Source organism: Macaca mulatta, chromosome 5 (genome assembly GCF_049350105.2).
Source record: "Macaca mulatta isolate MMU2019108-1 chromosome 5, T2T-MMU8v2.0, whole genome shotgun sequence".
NCBI classification, from domain to species: Eukaryota; Metazoa; Chordata; class Mammalia; order Primates; family Cercopithecidae; genus Macaca; species Macaca mulatta.
Window position 1 is genome coordinate 114,674,224 of NC_133410.1, and position 19,201 is coordinate 114,693,424.

The 19,201-nt window shown below is 33.4% G+C and overlaps 1 protein-coding gene across 4 annotated transcripts in view; it reads left to right on the plus strand.

The window, feature by feature from the left end:
- TET2 (tet methylcytosine dioxygenase 2) overlaps positions 1-19,201 on the plus strand; it is a 131,927-nt gene that overhangs the window by 101,665 nt on the left and 11,061 nt on the right. For all 4 annotated transcript variants that reach the window (XM_015138929.3, XM_015138928.3, XM_028848654.2 and 1 more), the window contains 2 exons: positions 9,992-10,142; positions 12,120-12,209. In XM_015138929.3, the coding sequence (XP_014994415.3) occupies positions 9,992-10,142; positions 12,120-12,209 (241 nt within the window). The remainder of the gene's footprint in view (positions 1-9,991; positions 10,143-12,119; positions 12,210-19,201) is intronic.

Below are 19,201 nucleotides of genomic sequence, written 5' to 3' on the forward strand. Positions count from 1 at the left end.
AGTTTATCTCTTGATTTTGATTTGCACTTTCCTAATGGCTGATATTGGGCATCTTTTCACGTGTGTATTGACCATGTATTTTTTTTTTGAGAAAAGTCTACGTATATGTTAATTGTGTTATTTTTAGAGTTGTAAGAATATGATATATGTTGATACTCGAACTTTGTCAGATGCATGGTTTGCAGATATTTTCTCCTATCTCACAGGTTGTCTCTTCACTTTGATAATGTCCTTAAAGTGCAAAACTTTTAATTTGATTTTGATGAAACTCAATTTCTTACTAATTGGTAGCTTGTGCTTTTGGGGTCATATTTAAGAAATCATTGCCTCATTCAAGATCTGAAAGATTTACACCTATGCTTTCTTCTCAGAGTATTATAACTTTAGATCTTATATGTAGATTTTTAATTAATGTTAATTTGATGGTGAGAGTTAAGAGTCCAACTTCATTCCTTTGCAAGTAGCTGTCCAGTTCTCTCAGCATCGTTTGTTGAAGAGACTATTTTTTTTCAATTAATTGACCAAGATGTATGGGTTTATTTCTGGACTCTTAATTCTCTTAATCTGCGTGACTTTTCTTATGCCAGTACCACACTGTGCTGATTCCTATAGTTTTGTAGTAAATTTTAAAATCAAGAAAGGTAAGTCTTCCAACTTTGTACTTTTGCCTACCATGTTTCTTGTGTTTCCATATGAATTTTAAGATGAGTTTGTCGTTTCCCTTCTGGATTTTTTTTTTTTTTTTTTTTTTTGTAGAGCTAGAGTCTTACTCTATTACCCAGGCTGGTCTTGAACTCCTGGGCTAAAGACATCGTCCCGCCTAGGCTTCTCAGAGTGCTGGGATTACAGGCGTGAGCCACCACATCCGGCCCCCTTCTGGGACTTTGAGTGGGGTTCTGTTGAATCTGTAGGTCAATTTGGAGAGTATTGATATCTTAACATTAATGCTTCCAATTTATGAACACAGGATATTTTTCCATTTATTCTTAAATTTCTTTCAGTAATGTTTTGGATGAAACATGCACAAAGTCCTGCACTTTTTTTTTTTTTTTAAGACAGAGTCTCCCTCTGCTGCCTAGTGCAGATTGCAGTGATGCCATCTCAGTTCACTGCAACCTCCACATGTGGGTTTAAGTGATTCTCCTGCCTCAGCTTCCCAAGTAACTGAAACTACAGGTGCGCGCCACCATGCCTGGCTAATTTTTTTGTATTTTTAGTGGAGACAGGCTTTCACCATGTTGGCCAGGCTGGTCTCAAACACCTAGCCTCAAGTGATCTGACTGCCTTGGCCTCCCAAAGTACTGGGATTACAGGCATGAGCCACCACACCTGGCCTGTACTTCTTTTGTTAAAATTTTTTTCTATGTATTTTTTTTTATCCTATAGCAAAATCAATTTTTTGGTCAATAATATATAGTCATATATTTCACTTTTATATATTGGTCTTATATCCTACCAACTTGCTGAACTAGCTTATTAGCACTAACTTTTTTTTGGTAGATTCCTCAGGATTTGCTACATACAAGATTATGTCATCTACAAGTAGAAATAGTTTCATTTCTTCACTTCCAATCTGGGTGGCCTTTTTTTTTTTTTTTTTTTTCCCCTTGCCTGATTACCCAGTTAGAACTTCCAGAAAATGTCAGGTACAATTAACAACCGCAAACATCCTTGTCTTATTCCTCATTTTAGAAAGAAATTTTTAGTTGTTCACCATTAGGTACGATACTAGTTGTAGGTTTTGTTTAAAAAAAGACTGTGTCAAGTTCAGAAGTTCCTTTCTGTTGCTAGCTTGTTGAATAATTTTATCATGAAAGGGTGTTGAACTTTTCTCAAATGCTGTGGCTATATCTGATGAAATGATCATGGGTTCTTCTCCTTTATTCTGTTAATATGGTGTATTATATTCATTTTTATACATTAGATTAACATTATATTTCTGGAATAAATCCCACTTGGTCTCAGTGTGTATTACTTTTTATATATTGCTAGAGTCAGTTTGCTAGTTTTTCATTGAGGACTTTTGCATCTCTGTTGATAAGGTATTATTGATCTTTAGTTTCCTTGTGATGTCTTTGGTTTTGGTGTCACAGTAATTCTGAGTTCGCAAAATGCATTGGGCAGTGTTCCCTTCTCTATCTTTTGGAAGAGCTTACAAAGGATTGGTTTAACTCTTTTTTTAAATGTTTGAGGAAATTCTGTACCCGTGGGCTTTCCTTTGTGGGAATTTTTAAACATTTTTAAAATAGATTATTTTTAAAGCAATTTTAGGGTAACAGCAACATTGAATGAAAGGCACAAAGCTTCCTCAAGTACATGCTGCCCCTATATGTGCATAGCCTCCCTCATTATCAACATCCTTTACCAGAATGGTACATTTGTTGCAATCAGTGAACCTGCATTAACAATTATCACTGAAAGTTCATAGTTTAGAGTTCACCTTTGTTGTTACGTATTCTGTGAATTTGGATCCATGTCTAATGATACTCATTCACCATTACAGTGTCATTCAGAGTAATTTCACTGCCTTAAAAGTCCTCTGTACCCTACCTATTTATCTCTCCCACCCCACTAACCCTTAGCAACCAATGATCTTTTTATCTCCATAATTTTGCCTATTCGAGAATGTCATATAGTTGGAATGATACAGTATATGTAGCATTTTCAGACTGCTTTTTGTCCCTTAGTAATAAGCTTTTAAACTTTCCACCATGTCTTGATAGTTCATTTCTTTTCGGCATTGAATAATATTCTATTGTCTAGTTTATCACAGTTTATTTATCCATTCACATAGTGAAAGACATCTTAGTTGCTTCCAAGTTTTGACAATTACTCCTTTGAGTAAATACCACAGAGCACGGTAGCTTGATTGACAGTAAGAAATATACTTTCTCAGTCTGTATCTTGTTTTTTCATTCACTTGACAGTGCCATTTGCAGAACAGATAGTTTTAATTTTAATGAAGTCTAGGTTATTGGTTAATTCATGAATAATGTTTTTGGTATTGTATCTAAAAAGTCAACACCAAACCCAAGGTCATCTATATGTTCTGTATTATCTTCCAGGAGTTTTATAGTTTTACATTTTACATTTAGGTCTATGACCCATTTTGCATTAATTTTGCAAAAACTATAAAGACTATGTATAGATTCACCTATGTGCATGGAGTTGTCCAGTTGTTCCCGTACCATTTCTTAAAGACTATCTTTGCTTTATTATATTACCTTTGCTACTTTGTCAAAGATCAGTTGATTAAAATTAAGTGGTCTGTTTCTGGACTCTTTATTCTTTTCCATTGATATATTTGTCTAGACTTTCACCAATGCCACACTATCTTGATAACTTGAGCTTTAGAATAAATCTTACAATCATGTAGCGGCAGTCCTCTGACATTGTTTTTCTCCTTCAGTATTGAGTTGACTATTATTTTGCCTATTACTAAGTGACAAAAACCAGTCTGAGAAGACTGTATATACTGTGATGTATTATTGGTTTTTTGCCTCTCGATATAAACTTTAAAATTAGTTTGTCAATATCCTCAAAATCTTGTGGGAATTTTGATAGAATGCACTGCATTTCTAGATTGAGTTAGAAATACTGCCATCTTGACAAAACACATCTTCCTATCTATGAACATGGAACATCTCTTTATTTCTTTGATATACTTCATTAGAATTTTACATTTTCCTCATATAGACCTTGTACATATTATATTAGATTTATACATAAATATTTCATTTTGGGGGTGCTGATAATGTATTTTTATCTCAAATTCTGCTTGTACATTGTTGGTATGCAGAAAAGTGATCAACTTTTGTATATTAAACTTATTTCCTGCAACCATGTTATAATCACTTTATATCCAGTTTTGGTGGTTTTGTTTTGTTTTTGTCATTCTTTTGTATTTTCTAGGTGAACATGTCATCTGCAAGACAACTTCTTTCTAATCTGTATACCTTTTATTTTCTTGTCTTAATGTATTATCTAGGATTTTCAGTGTGATGTTGAAAAGCACTGGTGAGAGGCAACATTCTTGCCTTGTTCCTGATCTCAGCAGGAAGTCTTCAATTTTATCAACATTAAATATGTTAGCTGTATGGTTTTGTAGGTATTCTTTATCAGGTTCAGGTAGTTCCCTTCTTTTCCTAGTTTACTGAGAGGCTTTTGAAAATCATGAATCAGTGTTGGATTTTGTAACTACTTTTTTTTTTCACCTATTGATATTACCATATGATTTTTAAAAACTTATTAATGAAATAGATTACATTAATTGATTTTCAAATTTTGAACTAGGCTGACATACCTGGGGCAAATCCCACATGGTTGTGATACGTTATTTATATATATTGTTGGATTTGATTTGCCATTTGGTAAGGACTTTTGCATTCATGGTCATGGTTGCTATTAGTCTGTAGTTATCTTTTCTTGTAAAGATGTTGGTGTTGGTATTAAGGTAATGCTGGTCTCATAGAATAAGTTATGAAGTATTTTCTCTGCTTCTGTCTTGAGATTGTGGAGAATTGATATAATTTCTTCCTTAAAACTTTGGTAGAAATCAGAATGAACCATCTGGGTCTGGTACTTTGTTTTTGGAAAGTTATTACTGATTCAATTTCTTTCATAGATATAGGCCTATTTAGATTATTATTTTGTGTAAATATTGGTAGTTGTGTCTTTCAAGGAATTGGTCCATTTCACCTTATTAAATGTGTGGGCACATTTGTTCATAATATTTATTTTCCTTTGTTTTTGAGACAGGGTCTCACTCTGGTTGCCCAGGCTGGAGTGCAGGGGCATGATCTCAGCTCACTGCAGCCTCGACCTCCTGGGCTCAAGTGATTCACCCACCTCAGCCTCCCAAATAGCTCGGACTATAGGCACATGCCACCATGCCTGGCTAATATGTTTTATTATTATTAGAGACGGGGTTTTCCTTCGTTGCCCGGTATGATCTTGAACTCCTGGCAAGCGATCTGCCTGCCTCAACCTCCAAAGAGTGATGGGATTACAGGCGTGAGCCATGACACCTAGCCTGATGGCAGAACTTTGTAAGAAGAATAGAATGGTATATGTCATTTCCCAAAATTTTTTCCCCTCCTCCTATGGAAGCATGAAGGTATTTTTCTCTAGTATTCATTGTGAGAATGTCATCTGGCTCTTGAATGTAGAAAACTCACAGAACTGTGAGGAACCTATTATGACTGGATGCCTCTGGAGTTGTTCACACTGAACCTCCAGCAATTCATCACTTATAGTTCAGGTTTTCCTACCCCAACACTGGTTCCCACAGAGGTTTCTGCTCCGGTAAGTTGTAATTCTTTTTATCCATCTGTCTCTTTGGTTTTGAGGGCAGTGATTTTCCCTGTGACCTCATTTGTCTGACAGATCTAAGTAGTGTTGATTACATCTTTTAACCTGTTGTAGGTATATTCAGATTTTCTGTTTCTTCTTGAGTCAATTTTAGTAGTGTTTTTCTAGAAGTTTGTTCTCCAGCTCAGCTTTAGCACCATCCTATAAAATATGAGTATGTTGAGTTTTCATTTACAATAAGATATTTTCTAATTTCTATTTCTCTAGCTCAGCTTTAGCTCCATCCTATAACATATGAGTATGTTGAGTTTTCATTTACAATGAGGTATTTTCTGATTTCTGTCATTTTTTTGATTTCTGTTTATATGAGTATATTTTTACCTATTACCCAAATTTGCTTTTGTTATTCATTTGTAATTTTATCAGAAAACACACTTTGCACAATTTTTTCAGCATTACATTTATTTAGACTTGTTTTATAACCTGTCATACAGTCCATCCTGGAGAATGTTTCATGTGTACTTGAGAAGAATATGTATATTCAGCTGTTGGTGGGTGGCATGTTTTATAGATGTCTGTTAGACCTAGTTGATTTATAGTGTTTTTTACAATTTGTTTTCTTTTTAATCTTCTGTCTACTTTTAGCCATTATTGAAAGTGGATTAGTGAATTATCTATCAATTCCTTTAATTCTGCCGTTTTTTGCTTTATGTATTTTGGTGCGCTGTTGCTGATTACATGTATGTTTACATTTGTTGCATCATTTTAATGGCTTGAACTTTTTATTATAAAATGTGTATATCTTGTAGACATCACATAGTTAAATCTTTTTAAAAATCGATATTGCCAGTCTCTGCCTTTTAATTTTTCAATTCACCATTCATATACATTTAATATAATTATTGACAAGGTAGGATTTGTCTGCCATTTTGTCTATATCTTTTTTTGTATTCAGTAGATATTTTCTAGTGTACTGTTTAACTCCCTTGTCTTTTACTAAATTTTTTGATGTTATTTTCTTAGTGATTTCCCTGGGGATTACAACTTACAAAAGCTAGTCTGAAGTAATACCAATTTCATTACAGTATAAGGAAACTTTGTTCCCATATAGCTCTATTCCCTCTTTTTACTCTATGCTATTTTACAAATTACATTTTATATATTTTATGCCCATTAACACAGATTATGTTTTGTCTTTTAAATCAGATTGGTATTGTCATTTAAATCAAATATGAGAAAAATAGTTACAAACAAAAATACATATATGATTTCATATTTACCTATGTAATTATCTTTACTGGTGCTCTTTAAGTTCTTAGGTGGATTTGAGGTAATGTATAGTGTCCTTTACTTTCAGCCTGAAGTACACGTTTAGTATTTTTTATAGGACATGCCTGAAAATAATAAACTCTTATTTATCAGAGAATGTCCTAATTTATTATATAATACATTTCTGAAAGATAGTTTTGCAAAATACAGAATTATTGGTTGACAGTCTTTTTCTTGTGGTTCTATGTCATCCTACTGCCTTCTGGTCTTCATTGTTTCTGATCAGAGATCAGCTATTAATCTTATTGGGATTCCTGCGTACATGATAATCATAAAGTTTTCATGATTTTCTTGTGTTGTTGGCTTTCAGCAATTTGGTTATGATGTTTATATGTATGCATATCTTTGGTTTTATGTTACATGGAGTTAGTTGAGCTTCTTGGACATGTAGATTGATGTTCATCAAATTTGAGAAGTTTTTGGCCATTATTTTTCAAATATTCTTCCTATTCTTTATTCTTGATCCTCTACTTTGGGGACCTGCATTGTCTATGTTGGTATGCCTTATGGTCTTCCACAGATCTCTGAGGTTCTGTTTAATTTTATTTTTTTCATTTTTCAAACTGAATAATCTCAAATGACTTATCTTCAAGTCCCTTTTTCCCCTCCCTCCTTTTCAACTCTGCTATTGAACCCCTCTAATTTTTTATTGCAGTTTTTACACTTTCAGCTTTAGAATTCTATTTAATAATATCTTTTTCTTGAGTTTATCTCATGTATTTAGTAAAATTCTGTATTCTTACTTTAGTTGTTTAAATAGTTTTCTTTCATTATGTGGGCATACGTGAAATAGCTGACTTAAAGTCTTTGTCCAGTGGCCTAACATCTGGACTTTTTCAGGGATAGCCTCTATTGACTACTTTATATGGTCCATACTTTGTTTCTGTTAATTGTTTAGACATTTTAAACTAATGTAATGGCTGAGAGCAGTGGCTCGTGCCTGTAATCCCAGCACTTTGAGAGGCCAAAGCAAGAGGATCGCTTAAGCCAAGGAGTTCGAGACTTGCCTGCGCAACATAGTGAGACCCTGTCTCTACAAAAATAAAAATAAATAAAATAATCTGGTAAATCTGAAAATCAGATTCTACCCCCTGTCCAGAATATGTTATTGTTTCTGGTGGTGGTTGTTTATTTCTTTTTCACTACTCCTATAAAGTTTGTATTATTTCTCATAGATAGCCATCGAAGTCTTTGCTTGGTTAGCTTAGAGGTCAGCTAAGGATTAGACAGAATTCCTTAGGTGCCTGAGACCAATAAGTCAGTCTTTGACAAAGGGGTCTGTATGTGTTGGGGCATGCATTCAACACTCAGCCAGGCTATTTACAGCTCTGCATTAGCCTTTATTCCCTGCTTGGGCGGTCTCACTCAAGGTTAGACTGTGGTGAGAGTTTAGGGCTTTCTCAGGTCTTTTGTGAACCCTACATTTGTATGTGGCTTTCTAAATTCCCAGGAATATATTTTCAAAGCCTCCTATGTATGGATCATCTCATTTCCCAGGTTTTACTTTTAAGTTTTTTTTGTTATCTTATTTTTTGCTCCAGTTGTTAGCTACACTTCAGTGACAATATTCAACAGTTGCCTATGATTATTTGATTGTGGAAAAGGTGGTTCACACTAGATGAACTCCAAGTTAGATAAAGTAAAGATAACCTTACTAGAGGGATCTTCCAGGAAACTACCAAACAGGTCAAGTAATGTGAGGTCTCTGTGAATGGGACTTTAGAATATATCCAACCAATCTGGCCTCCTCTAGTGGCAGCATGGCTGCTGCTTTTCATAATAAATGTGGGCTGTTTTGATTTGAAGGCTACCATAGAGCTGTGGGGAAAGTTAAAATACCACAGAGTTCACTGTTCTCACTGAAATCCTGTCTTTTTTTTTTTCCCTTGAATAAATTCTCCCTATATTGCTGCAAGCTTTTTGCTAATTTCCAGATCTGAAAAAGCTGATTCTGACAGTATTTATCAGTACTTTTATTGCTTTTATGGAGGAGAAAATTTTCAGATATCCTCATTCTGCCGTTATTGCTGACATGTATAAAGGGATCATTTCTAATTGTAATATTCCTTTTGCATTTATTAGCTGGAATACTTTACAGGACTTTTCCTCATCAACTGTTTAGTTACCACTTAATATTAGTTGGTAAGAATGACAGAATAAATGCATGGCAAGAATCTTGTCAAATTTCAGAGATTTTGATGGGAAATTATATTTAGAGATCACAATCAGTGTCTAGATGTGCTCCCTGCTACGGAGATGTCATTACTTTTAGGCTTTTTTAATGGGCAAATCCATGAAGTAGTTATTTTTTAGAAAGAAAATCTGAGATTAACTCAAATCATTAATTCATACTGTTTTTTCCTGTTCATAGTTAAAATGACAGAGTATTATTATCTTTTGTTTTGCTTCTCTTGTACACTGAAATTCTTGGTTTTTGATATTAACAATTATTTCTTTCTGTCACAATATACATACAGTAATTTAAAAATAATTTACAGTGTTACCTGAATATTTTTTCTTTGTAAGTTGTTTTATCTTTCTTTTTCTTTGCTTACTTGTATGTTTGTTTATTGTCATTAGGATCTGTCAAACTAGGGCTATAAAGCTGTAATACTGTATTTTAGCCAAAAACTAGGAAGCACTCAAATGCCCATCAATGGTAGAATAACTTGTCACATTTTTATAAGATGGAATATGGTACTCAATGAAAATGAATAAAGTACAACTACATGCAGTGATTTGGATGGATATCCCAAACATAATGGAAAAAGAAGACAGACGCAAATAACTTACATAATTCCATATACCTATGTATATATCAAGTATAAAAGTAGACAAAACAAGCCATCGATGGTGGCACACACCTATAGTCCCAGCTATTTGGGAGGCTGAGGCAGAAGATCACTTGAGCCTAGAATTTCAGGTTCAACCTGTGCAACATTGCAAGACCCCATCTATAAAAAAGAAAGCAATATTAACATACAAATAGGCAGAACTACTATATTCTTAGAGAAGTTACTGTTAGGGAGACAGACAGTGACTGAAAGGCAAAATGAGGGGAAATTCCAGGGGATAGTAAATATTTTATTTATTAGTGTGGGTTCTACTTACCTGGGTATGTTCCATTTGTAAACTGTAAAATTATGTGCACTTTTCTGTATGTGTATTATATTGCAATAAAATTGTTTTAAAGTCAATTGGAATAGTTCTGTGTGTGGTTATGCCACGGCTTAATACAGAGTTAGATTAGGCTTCTTTTCAAACTCATTTTGCATATAGACACTCAGAATATCAGCTGCACAGCCTATATAATGCTATCCATAGCAATGAATTTGGTCTTTTGATTTCTCAGGAGAACCTGTGCCTGTCAGGGACTGGATCCAGAAACCTGTGGTGCCTCCTTCTCTTTTGGTTGTTCATGGAGCATGTACTACAATGGATGTAAGTTTGCCAGAAGCAAGATCCCAAGGAAGTTTAAGCTGCTTGGGGATGACCCAAAAGAGGTTTGTTTACTTCCTGATGTATAATCACTTTATTTTTCATGGAGAATTCATTAGCATAGATGGAGTGAACAATATGACATATCTTGGTAAGCTCTTATTAATCAAAGTTCTTCCCAAACTGTAGATACACACTATTTTTTGAGTTGGCATAATCATATTATGCCAAAATAATAGATAAAATTTGAACAACAAAAACTTCCTCGTTGGTCTTTTATGCTAACTCCAAAGTTTTAAAGGGTGTCACTTCATTGTTAAAACTAAATGAGAATTGGTGGTTTTTTTCATATTTTGACTTTGAATTATGGAAGTTACATAAGTACTACACTCAGAAAAGACCATTTTTAGTCACATTTATATGCCACGAGAATCAAATAATTTAAAGTCACTGTAATGAATGCATTTAAGTAGCTAAAACATATTTAGATTTTAATGTAACTCTGTAATGGAAATAAATGGACATTGATTTCTCACCAAAGTCATTGGTTTTTGTCTTGTCTCTAGAACACGTATTTCTTAAAATATAATTTGCAAATTGATAAATTTAACAACTTTTGGGTTGGCATGTAGTCTAGAGTATAGATACTCCTTGACTTATGAGGAGACTACATCCCCATAAATCCATTGTAAATTGAAAATCCATTTAATACCCCAATAAACCCACCCTAAAGTAAAAAAACAAAAACAAAAACAAAAAACAAAAACAAAAAAAAAACAAGCCATTATAGGTCAGGGACTGTCTCTGTACTAATTGAATGATTAGAAAACCTCAATATATTTAGCATTTAGATATGACCACATTTTCAGTCATTCTATACACTTACAATTATCTTTTAAATTTTGAATACAATTCAAATATTTCCATACTATAGATATTATAACATTGATGAGTCCCTTTAAATGAAGAATTTGTTAACCTTATTTAGCTTGCATTTACTATTATAGTCACAATTAATAAAGCAAGTGCAAAAACTCCTGAAAGTTTTTTTAAAGGGTGTTTTCAATAATTAAACATTACTTAAATGTGTGAGACATCATTTCATAAGACAAGAACATGAATACTAATAACAATGAAAAGTACTGATTTTGCATGCCGCCATGTTAATTTTCTACAGATAACCTTTTTTTGCCACTATTTTATCAATTAATAAATGTTTATCACTTTCACGAGGTTTCATGTAAAACAAATCCAGAGGATCCCAAGTAACTTACTGCCTCTGTTAGGTGGGAGAGCTCTGTTCAGAAACCTCCTCACCTTCTAAAATTTACATCTCTGCTAGGTGGTTATGTCTCCCAACTTTTGTTTTAGAGAAATATCAATCTGAAATGAAGACGTTAAGTATAAACAGAGCAGCTAAACATGATCACCTACCATTCTTCAACAGCATATTACTTGGAAAATCTGTTCATGAGCAGGGCAGGTGGGGGTGTAACTGAGCATTTCCCCTTTCGAGTAAATTTTGCAGTTTTTCGTGTATCCTGCATTCTAGTTCTGAAGCATTTTATCCATGTTTGAAGTGTCCAGTAAATTTTAGTTGCTCTGTGGAGAGATCATTTCAAATTTTTTAAATACTGTCTTTATAAACATAAAATGTAAAGAGTAGAAAGAGAAAAATTAAGCTAAATAAGTTCTTTTAATAGTTCATCTTCCTTGGTAGCTAAAAAATGTGACCTCTTTAAGACCATACTTCTTCATTCCCCTAACCCTACTCCTAGCACAGGCTTGTATGTATAAAATGCAAAATATCCACATGCAAGTAGAAAATCAATCTTATGAAAAAAACAAATAGCTAGATATTTACTAGCACATATAAAATTAAATGATAGTCATGTTTTAAAGATGCTTTATTTAGTAATAAAGGCACCGTATATTGTGTTTTGGATTCAAAATGTAAGGGGAATAATCTAACTGATAGCCTGTTTTACATATAGAGAAAATGGACTTAGAATTTAATACGTAGAATTATTCACTTTATACAGGAAGAGAAACTGGAGTCTCATTTGCAAAACCTGTCCACTCTTATGGCACCAACATATAAGAAACTCGCACCTGATGCATATAATAATCAGGTAAGTTTAAATAATAATTGGCAGTGATTGTAACAATTTACTTGTTACTAATGACCTACGTATGTCCAAAAATAGTTTTGAAAGAATGATTTTTAAATATTATTCTAACTTTTCCTCTTAATTGTTGAAACCACTGTAGTGTTCAGTTTCGAGTATATGAAAATTATACCATACAAAAGTATATTTCTTTTGTCTTTTAGCTGTAAAGACATGAGCTTTTAAGAGTCACAGGCTGTTCTATCTACTAATCTTGTTCTCATATGAATAATTTTGTTTCTGTAAACAGACTGGAGAGTACATCAAAATTATGTGGCCCAAGCTATAGGTTCTAACCACCTATTTTTACTGCATGTCTATAAGTATAAATGAGTATTCATAAGAATTTACAGACTTACAAATGCTTATGTAAAGCTATGCATATACTAATATTATAAGTACACATATACTTGTGTCCAGATGTGTCATATTTTGCCAGATATTCCTTTTTTATTTGACCTTGACTTCATACACCAAGCAAAAATATTTTTTTTCTATTTTATATGTGTATTCTAAGCTATAGCTAGTTAAGACAGGTAGATGATTTGGTCAGAAATTGCCCATGATGAAGGCAAAAAAATAAATCTTCACTGTTTCAGTAACACCAACAACAAAAGCGTTAAGTGAAAGTCTGTTACAAACCAAACATTGTGTTTAGTCACTGGGAACATAAAGGTGAGCAGTGCCATCTCTGTCTGTCTTTAATTCTGTCTTTGCCGGGTGTGGTGGCTCACACCTTTAATCCCAACACTTTGGGAGGCGGAGGCAGGTGGATCACCTGAGGTCAGGAGTTCTAGACCAGCCTGACTAACATGGAGAAACCCTGTCTCTACTAGAAATACAAAATTAGCTGGACATGGTGGCAGGCACCTGTAATCCCAGCTACTCGGGAGGCTGAGGCAGAGATTGAACCTCGGAGGCAGAGATTGGACCTCGGAGGCAGAGATTGCAGTGAGCCGATATCGCACCACTGCACTCCAGCCTGGACAATAAGAGCGAAACTCCATGTCAGAAAAATAGAATTCCATCTTTAACTGGGTGCAGTGGCTTACACCTGTAATCCCAGCTACCCAGGAGACCAGGAGTCTGAGGCTGCAGTGAGCCATGATTGCATCACTGTGTTCCATCCTGGGTGACAAAGAAGACCCAGATTCTTAAAAAAAAAATGCAAAAACCAAAAGAATTCCTTCTTTAGTGGAGACAGAGACATATAAAATAGCAGTTTTAGAATTACACAATTCCAGCTGGAATAGAACTATGTACACATTTCTAAAGAAAATTAAAAAAAAAAAAAAAACCTAAAAGTAGACTAGATGTAATGTCACAAGTGGCCTTAGATGCTAAATAAAGATCTTTGAACTTTATTCTGTAGGTAACCATTGGGCTGTTTCAAGTGCGTGTTGAGAATGGAGGGGTAAAGTGATGTAGTTTATATTTTGAAAAATTTACTTAAAAGCCAAGTAAGGGAAATATAACTTAAATCTATGTAAGATTAGAGAGAGAAGAAAGCTATTGCAATCATTGGGTAAGAGATTTTAAGGACCCAAAGAAATGGCAGGAGTTATAGCAAAAACGAATTAAGTATGTACACGAATCAAGGTGGAGCTTAGAGAACTTGGTGACTAATTAGATGTGTGGATGAGAAGAGAATTTGGAGATCCAACAAATTTCCAGTTTGGACAGGTAGTTCTATTAACTAGTATCTGAAATCGGTAAGAAATAGTAAGTTCTGGGATGGGGAGAAGATATAAAAATTTTGTACATGCTAGGCTTGACATGCTTCTAAGTTAATTAGATGGAGAATCAGGAGAAAAATTCAGGCTAGCACTGTAGATTTGAGAGTTGGAAGAATGCTGGCAGGACTTAAAGTTGAATACATAGGAATGAAAGGAGGTTTTCAAAGTAGAGATTATAAAGAGGAGAAAGGGCTGATGATGGGATTCTGGAGCCATCAATCATTTTAGGCATGAGTGGAGGAAGAGAAGCCAATGAAGTAAGCACTGGGGGAGGGAGCAGAAGAAATGGAGTAGGAAAAGTGAAAGAGGGAGATAGATGGATGGAGGAAAGCTGGAGGTGATGAGAAGATACCCAGAGTATACAGGAGCAATAGGTATGGGGCTCTGGGATGTGTGCTCTGTCATTTACTTGATAACATTAAAGACTCTTGTGGGATTAGATTAGTTTACACAGCGGACATGGACAAGGGACTAATCATTCCTAAAATGATTTAGCTACTCTTCTTTTCCACTGTGGACTTTAACAGTCCTCAACAAACCTTTTGTTGTTGGTGGTGGTGGTTGGAACAGTAGAGGCAAATTAAACAATGGTCTAATTGTAAGTTATTTTATGTCATAAATTATATTTTTAGAAATGTGTATGAATATCTATGAAAAGTATTTTAAACACTATTAATAGTTGGATTAACACTGTTATTTTGTTTAGCTAGTATCACAAAGTATAAGGAGTGCTTCAATACTGTTGTAAAAGTTTAATTCTCAGCAAGAACTTCTGAAATAAATCAAGCTATAAAAATAAGGAAGTGAATGAGTCTATGTTGCTAGATTTAAAGTTGGGCCATTTTCTATTAAATTAATTTTTAATAGGTGCTATTAATCAAATGGCTTTACTTGAGGAAAGAGGCAGAATAACAAAGCACTGATGTTCTTTTTGCTCCCTTGATTCTTATTATGGACTGTCTCATACATGAAACTATTTTATACATTTCCTAAAACTTAAGTACCCAAAATATGAATCCATCAAAAATTTTCAAGTTATAACAAGATGAGTAGATGTAATTCCCAATACGTGTTTTAATATTTATATATGAAACAATGTGTTGATGTAATATGTAGATAAATTAAGTCAATTAATAGTTGTAAATGGATGAGGTACTTCTGAATGGATAAAATATTTTTATATTGCATGGTAGGTACTATTGGTAATGTTCATCCATGTATGTTAATATGCTTTAGAGATCAAAATGATAGCCATGTGATGTTTCCACACAGTACATGGGAAGACCATTTGATGTTATAGATGCTGTCATAAAACCTATTATTTGATCTTTACCTCCTTTCCCCAGCTGAATGTATTATCTCTATTTCTCACATCTGAATATTCTTCCTTGCTTTATTCCTTGATTTCATAAAGTCTTATTGTTAAAGCTTAGTTGACTCTCCACAGCATCTCTTCTGTCAGTCCCATGGAATTAGACCTTCAGTTTTCTCCACTTAAATGTCCTTTCTTCATGTCTATCCAGTAGACATATATTTGGCTCTGTCTTTTCTATACCTGTCTTATAATTTAACAGTAGATTTGAAATAGCAGGTTTGAATCTCAAAATCATATACTATTCATCATACATAGAGATGACATTTTAGACAAATGCTTCTAAGAGAGCTTTCTATGAAGATGGAAATATTCTCTATTTATGCTGTTCAGTATAATAGGCAGTAGCTACATATGGTTATTATTTAACAGTTGGTATATGACTAGTATAATTGAGTTTAAATTAATTTAAAAATTAACAAAAACAGCCACATGTGGATAATGGTTACCATACTCAACAGCACAACCTTAGACCATAAGAAAGACATGCATTTAGAGTTGTCTTCCAAACATGTAGATGGATTTCCAGTAATTCATTCACAAAACTCTGCATGGTATTTTTTAGGAGATGGCATAAGTCTGATTTCCAGCTGACTGTGTATCTGTTTTTGTTCAAGGAACAGAATAAAGCTAACTAGACCACAGCATGAACTGAACAGCCACAAACCACACATCTATGTTAAAGAGTAGTTGGTACCTTCACTTTCCTTTGGCCAGTTTTATGAGGTTAAATAGACAAATACATATATGTACAAATACATATATGAATCCAACAGTAAATAATATGAAGCCACCACAAACTTTTATCATAATGCAAGTTCATCTTCTAGCCATGATGGAGTAACAGAGACTAGATATGCCTTTACACATTTAAGAAAAAACTGACAAAATATATGAAACAATGGTTTTTAGACATAGAATAAGAAGTTTAAGAGACCAGTGGCACCAGAGAGAAAGGAAGTAAAAAGGTGAACCTATAATTACCCCAGTTTACTTCCTGAAGAGAGTATTAGGCCCCAGAGTAGGCAGTAGGAACCCAAACACACCCCAGCATTATCTCTGTATTATAAGGAGACAAAGTTCAAAATTTGGAGAGGCCAAGGTGACGAGAGTTCACAATTCAGAATACCAGAGAGGAGAGAGTGTTATTGAGAAGAGTTCCAGAGACCTGCTGAGGGTTCTAATCCAGTCTTCAGCTGAGTATTGAACAGCACATGCATGTGAAAAAACTTCCAAGGCTAGGTAGGGAAAGAACCATCAGAGGAAGCAGGCAGAATAATCCCTTGATCTCACACAGGACCTAGAATAGTTCTTGATCATACCAGCCAGCCAGAGAAGACTTCATAATACTATTCATAATTGTATTGCCTTAGTAGTAGAAGTAAATGTGACTTTCTGACCTCATCTAAAAATGCTTAAAATCAAAACATAGAAGGACCAAACTGATTCTAAGTAATTGAACTGCATCCCAGTACAAAAATTAAAAAAAAAAAAAAATTCTATCAACAAGGTAAAATTTATAGTGTAGTATTACATCAAAAAATACAAGACATACAAAGAAAAAAGAAAATATAACCTTTACTGGGGAGCAGGGAGAAATCAATCAATAAAAATAGTCCCAGAACTGACATATGTGATACAATATATAAGATAAGTTCATTAAAATTGCTATCATATTTCATATGCTAAAAATGCTAGAGGAAAGCATGAGAGTGATAAGGCAAGATTGGAAGATATTAAAATACCCTATAATGACCTTCTAGAAGTGAAAAATATATATCTAGATTAAAAATACACTAGGTGGAATTAACATATTAAGGAACTTGAAGACATAGTAATAGAAATATTTCGCTATAAAGAAAAACAAAACTGAAAAAATGAATATATAAAAGACCTATTAGCCAATATTGTTACACTAATATATGTGTAATTGGGTTACCAGAAGGAGGTGGGAGACAGAAAAATATTTAAAGAAACAATGGCCAAATTTTTTTCAAATTTGTTCAAAACTGTGAACCCATGGATCTCAGCAGCTCAGCAAACCCCAGATTTAAAAACAAAGACATACAAAAAGGCTATTAAAAATTTATAATCAACTTGCTTACAATCTGTGATAAAGAGAAAATCAGAAAGGCAAATGGAGAAAAAAAGGACATGTTATACTTGGTGGGAAAAAATAAGTCAGGAGACTTCATTCAAAAAAAGGCAAGAGAGAAGATGTAGGAGAAACACCTTTAACATGCTAAAAGAGAAAAGACTATCAACCCAGAAATATATAACCAATGAAAACAACTCTCAAAAAAGACAGCAAAATAAAGAATTTTTTTTCAGACATACAAAAGCTGAAAGAATTCACCACCAGCAAACTAGCACTTTAAAAGTGTTAAACAAAATCCTTCAGGAAGAAAGAACATGATACCAAATAGAAATCTAGATCAACATAATGAAATGAAAAGCATCAAAAATAGTAAACATGGTTAAAAGACTTTTTAAAAAATGGTAACTTGCTATCTTAAAAATATATTAATGTATTATGAGGTTTATAACATGTAGACGTAGCACAGAGGCTGAGGAATTGAAAGTATACTTGTAAAGTACTTATACTATATATGGACCGGGTATATTACTTGGCTGTAAACTGTGAGAAGTTAGAGTACACTGTATACCTTAAACCACTTAAAAAAAAAAAAAAAAAAAAAAAAGAAAGAAAAGTATATAGCTAATCAGCCAGTTAAGACAGAAAAATGAAATCAATCCAAAAATGTTTTTAAAAATATATAGGACCAAAAAAAGATAAATATAAAAATAAATAGCAAGATGGTTTATATAAACCCAACTATATCAACAACCACATTAAATGCAAATGGTTTTAACACCCCCACTTATAAGGCAGAGCTTGTGATACTGAAAAAACAAAAACCTAGAAAACCACTTTAAATAAAAGATACAATTAAATTAAAAAGATATTTTTAACACAAAAAAAATGATGTTAAAAAGACATAACAGGAAAAAATATGATTATTGTAGTAGGTGCAGAAAAACCACTTGATAATATTCAACATTCATAAAAGGAAACTTTCTCAACCTATTTAATACATAAATGAAAAGCCAAAAGCTAACGTTATACTTAGTGGTGAAAGACATACTTTACCCCTAAGGTAAAGAACAAGACAACAATGTCCATTTTTAACAAACCACTTCTATTCAACATCAAACTGTAAATTTTAGAAAGTACAGTAAGGCAAGAAAAAAAGCAGTCAAGATTGTGTAGGTAAAAATAAAACTGTACTTATTTGCAGATGACATGTTTGTCTAGAGAAGAAGTCTCAAAAAACTACCAGAAAATGAAATTAATATATGAATTTAGCAAAGTTGTAAAATACAAAATTCAAATGTATTTTTATATACTAGCAATAAATAAATCAAAATAAATGATTAAAATAGCATTAAAAGTATAAAATTCTTATACATAAATTTGACAAAAATGTATAAGATTATATACTGGAAACTAAAACATTGCTGAGCTAAATTATGGAAAACTTCAGTAACTGGAGAGATACACTATGTTCATGGATCAAAAGACTTATTAAGATGTCAGTTCTCTCCAAACTAATCAATATGTTCAATATATGATGTTTCAAAACCTCAGCAGGTTTTTTGAAAGAATTGGACATGGCTCTAAAATATATAGACTTGGAAATGCAAAGGACTCGGAATAGTCAAACAATATTTTAAAAGAAGAGCAGAATTTGAGACTATATATTGCATGGTTTTCAGATTTACTAAAATCTATACTTGCTACTGTCTGTCAAGACAGTTTGATATTGCCCTGGTGCAGTGACTCACGC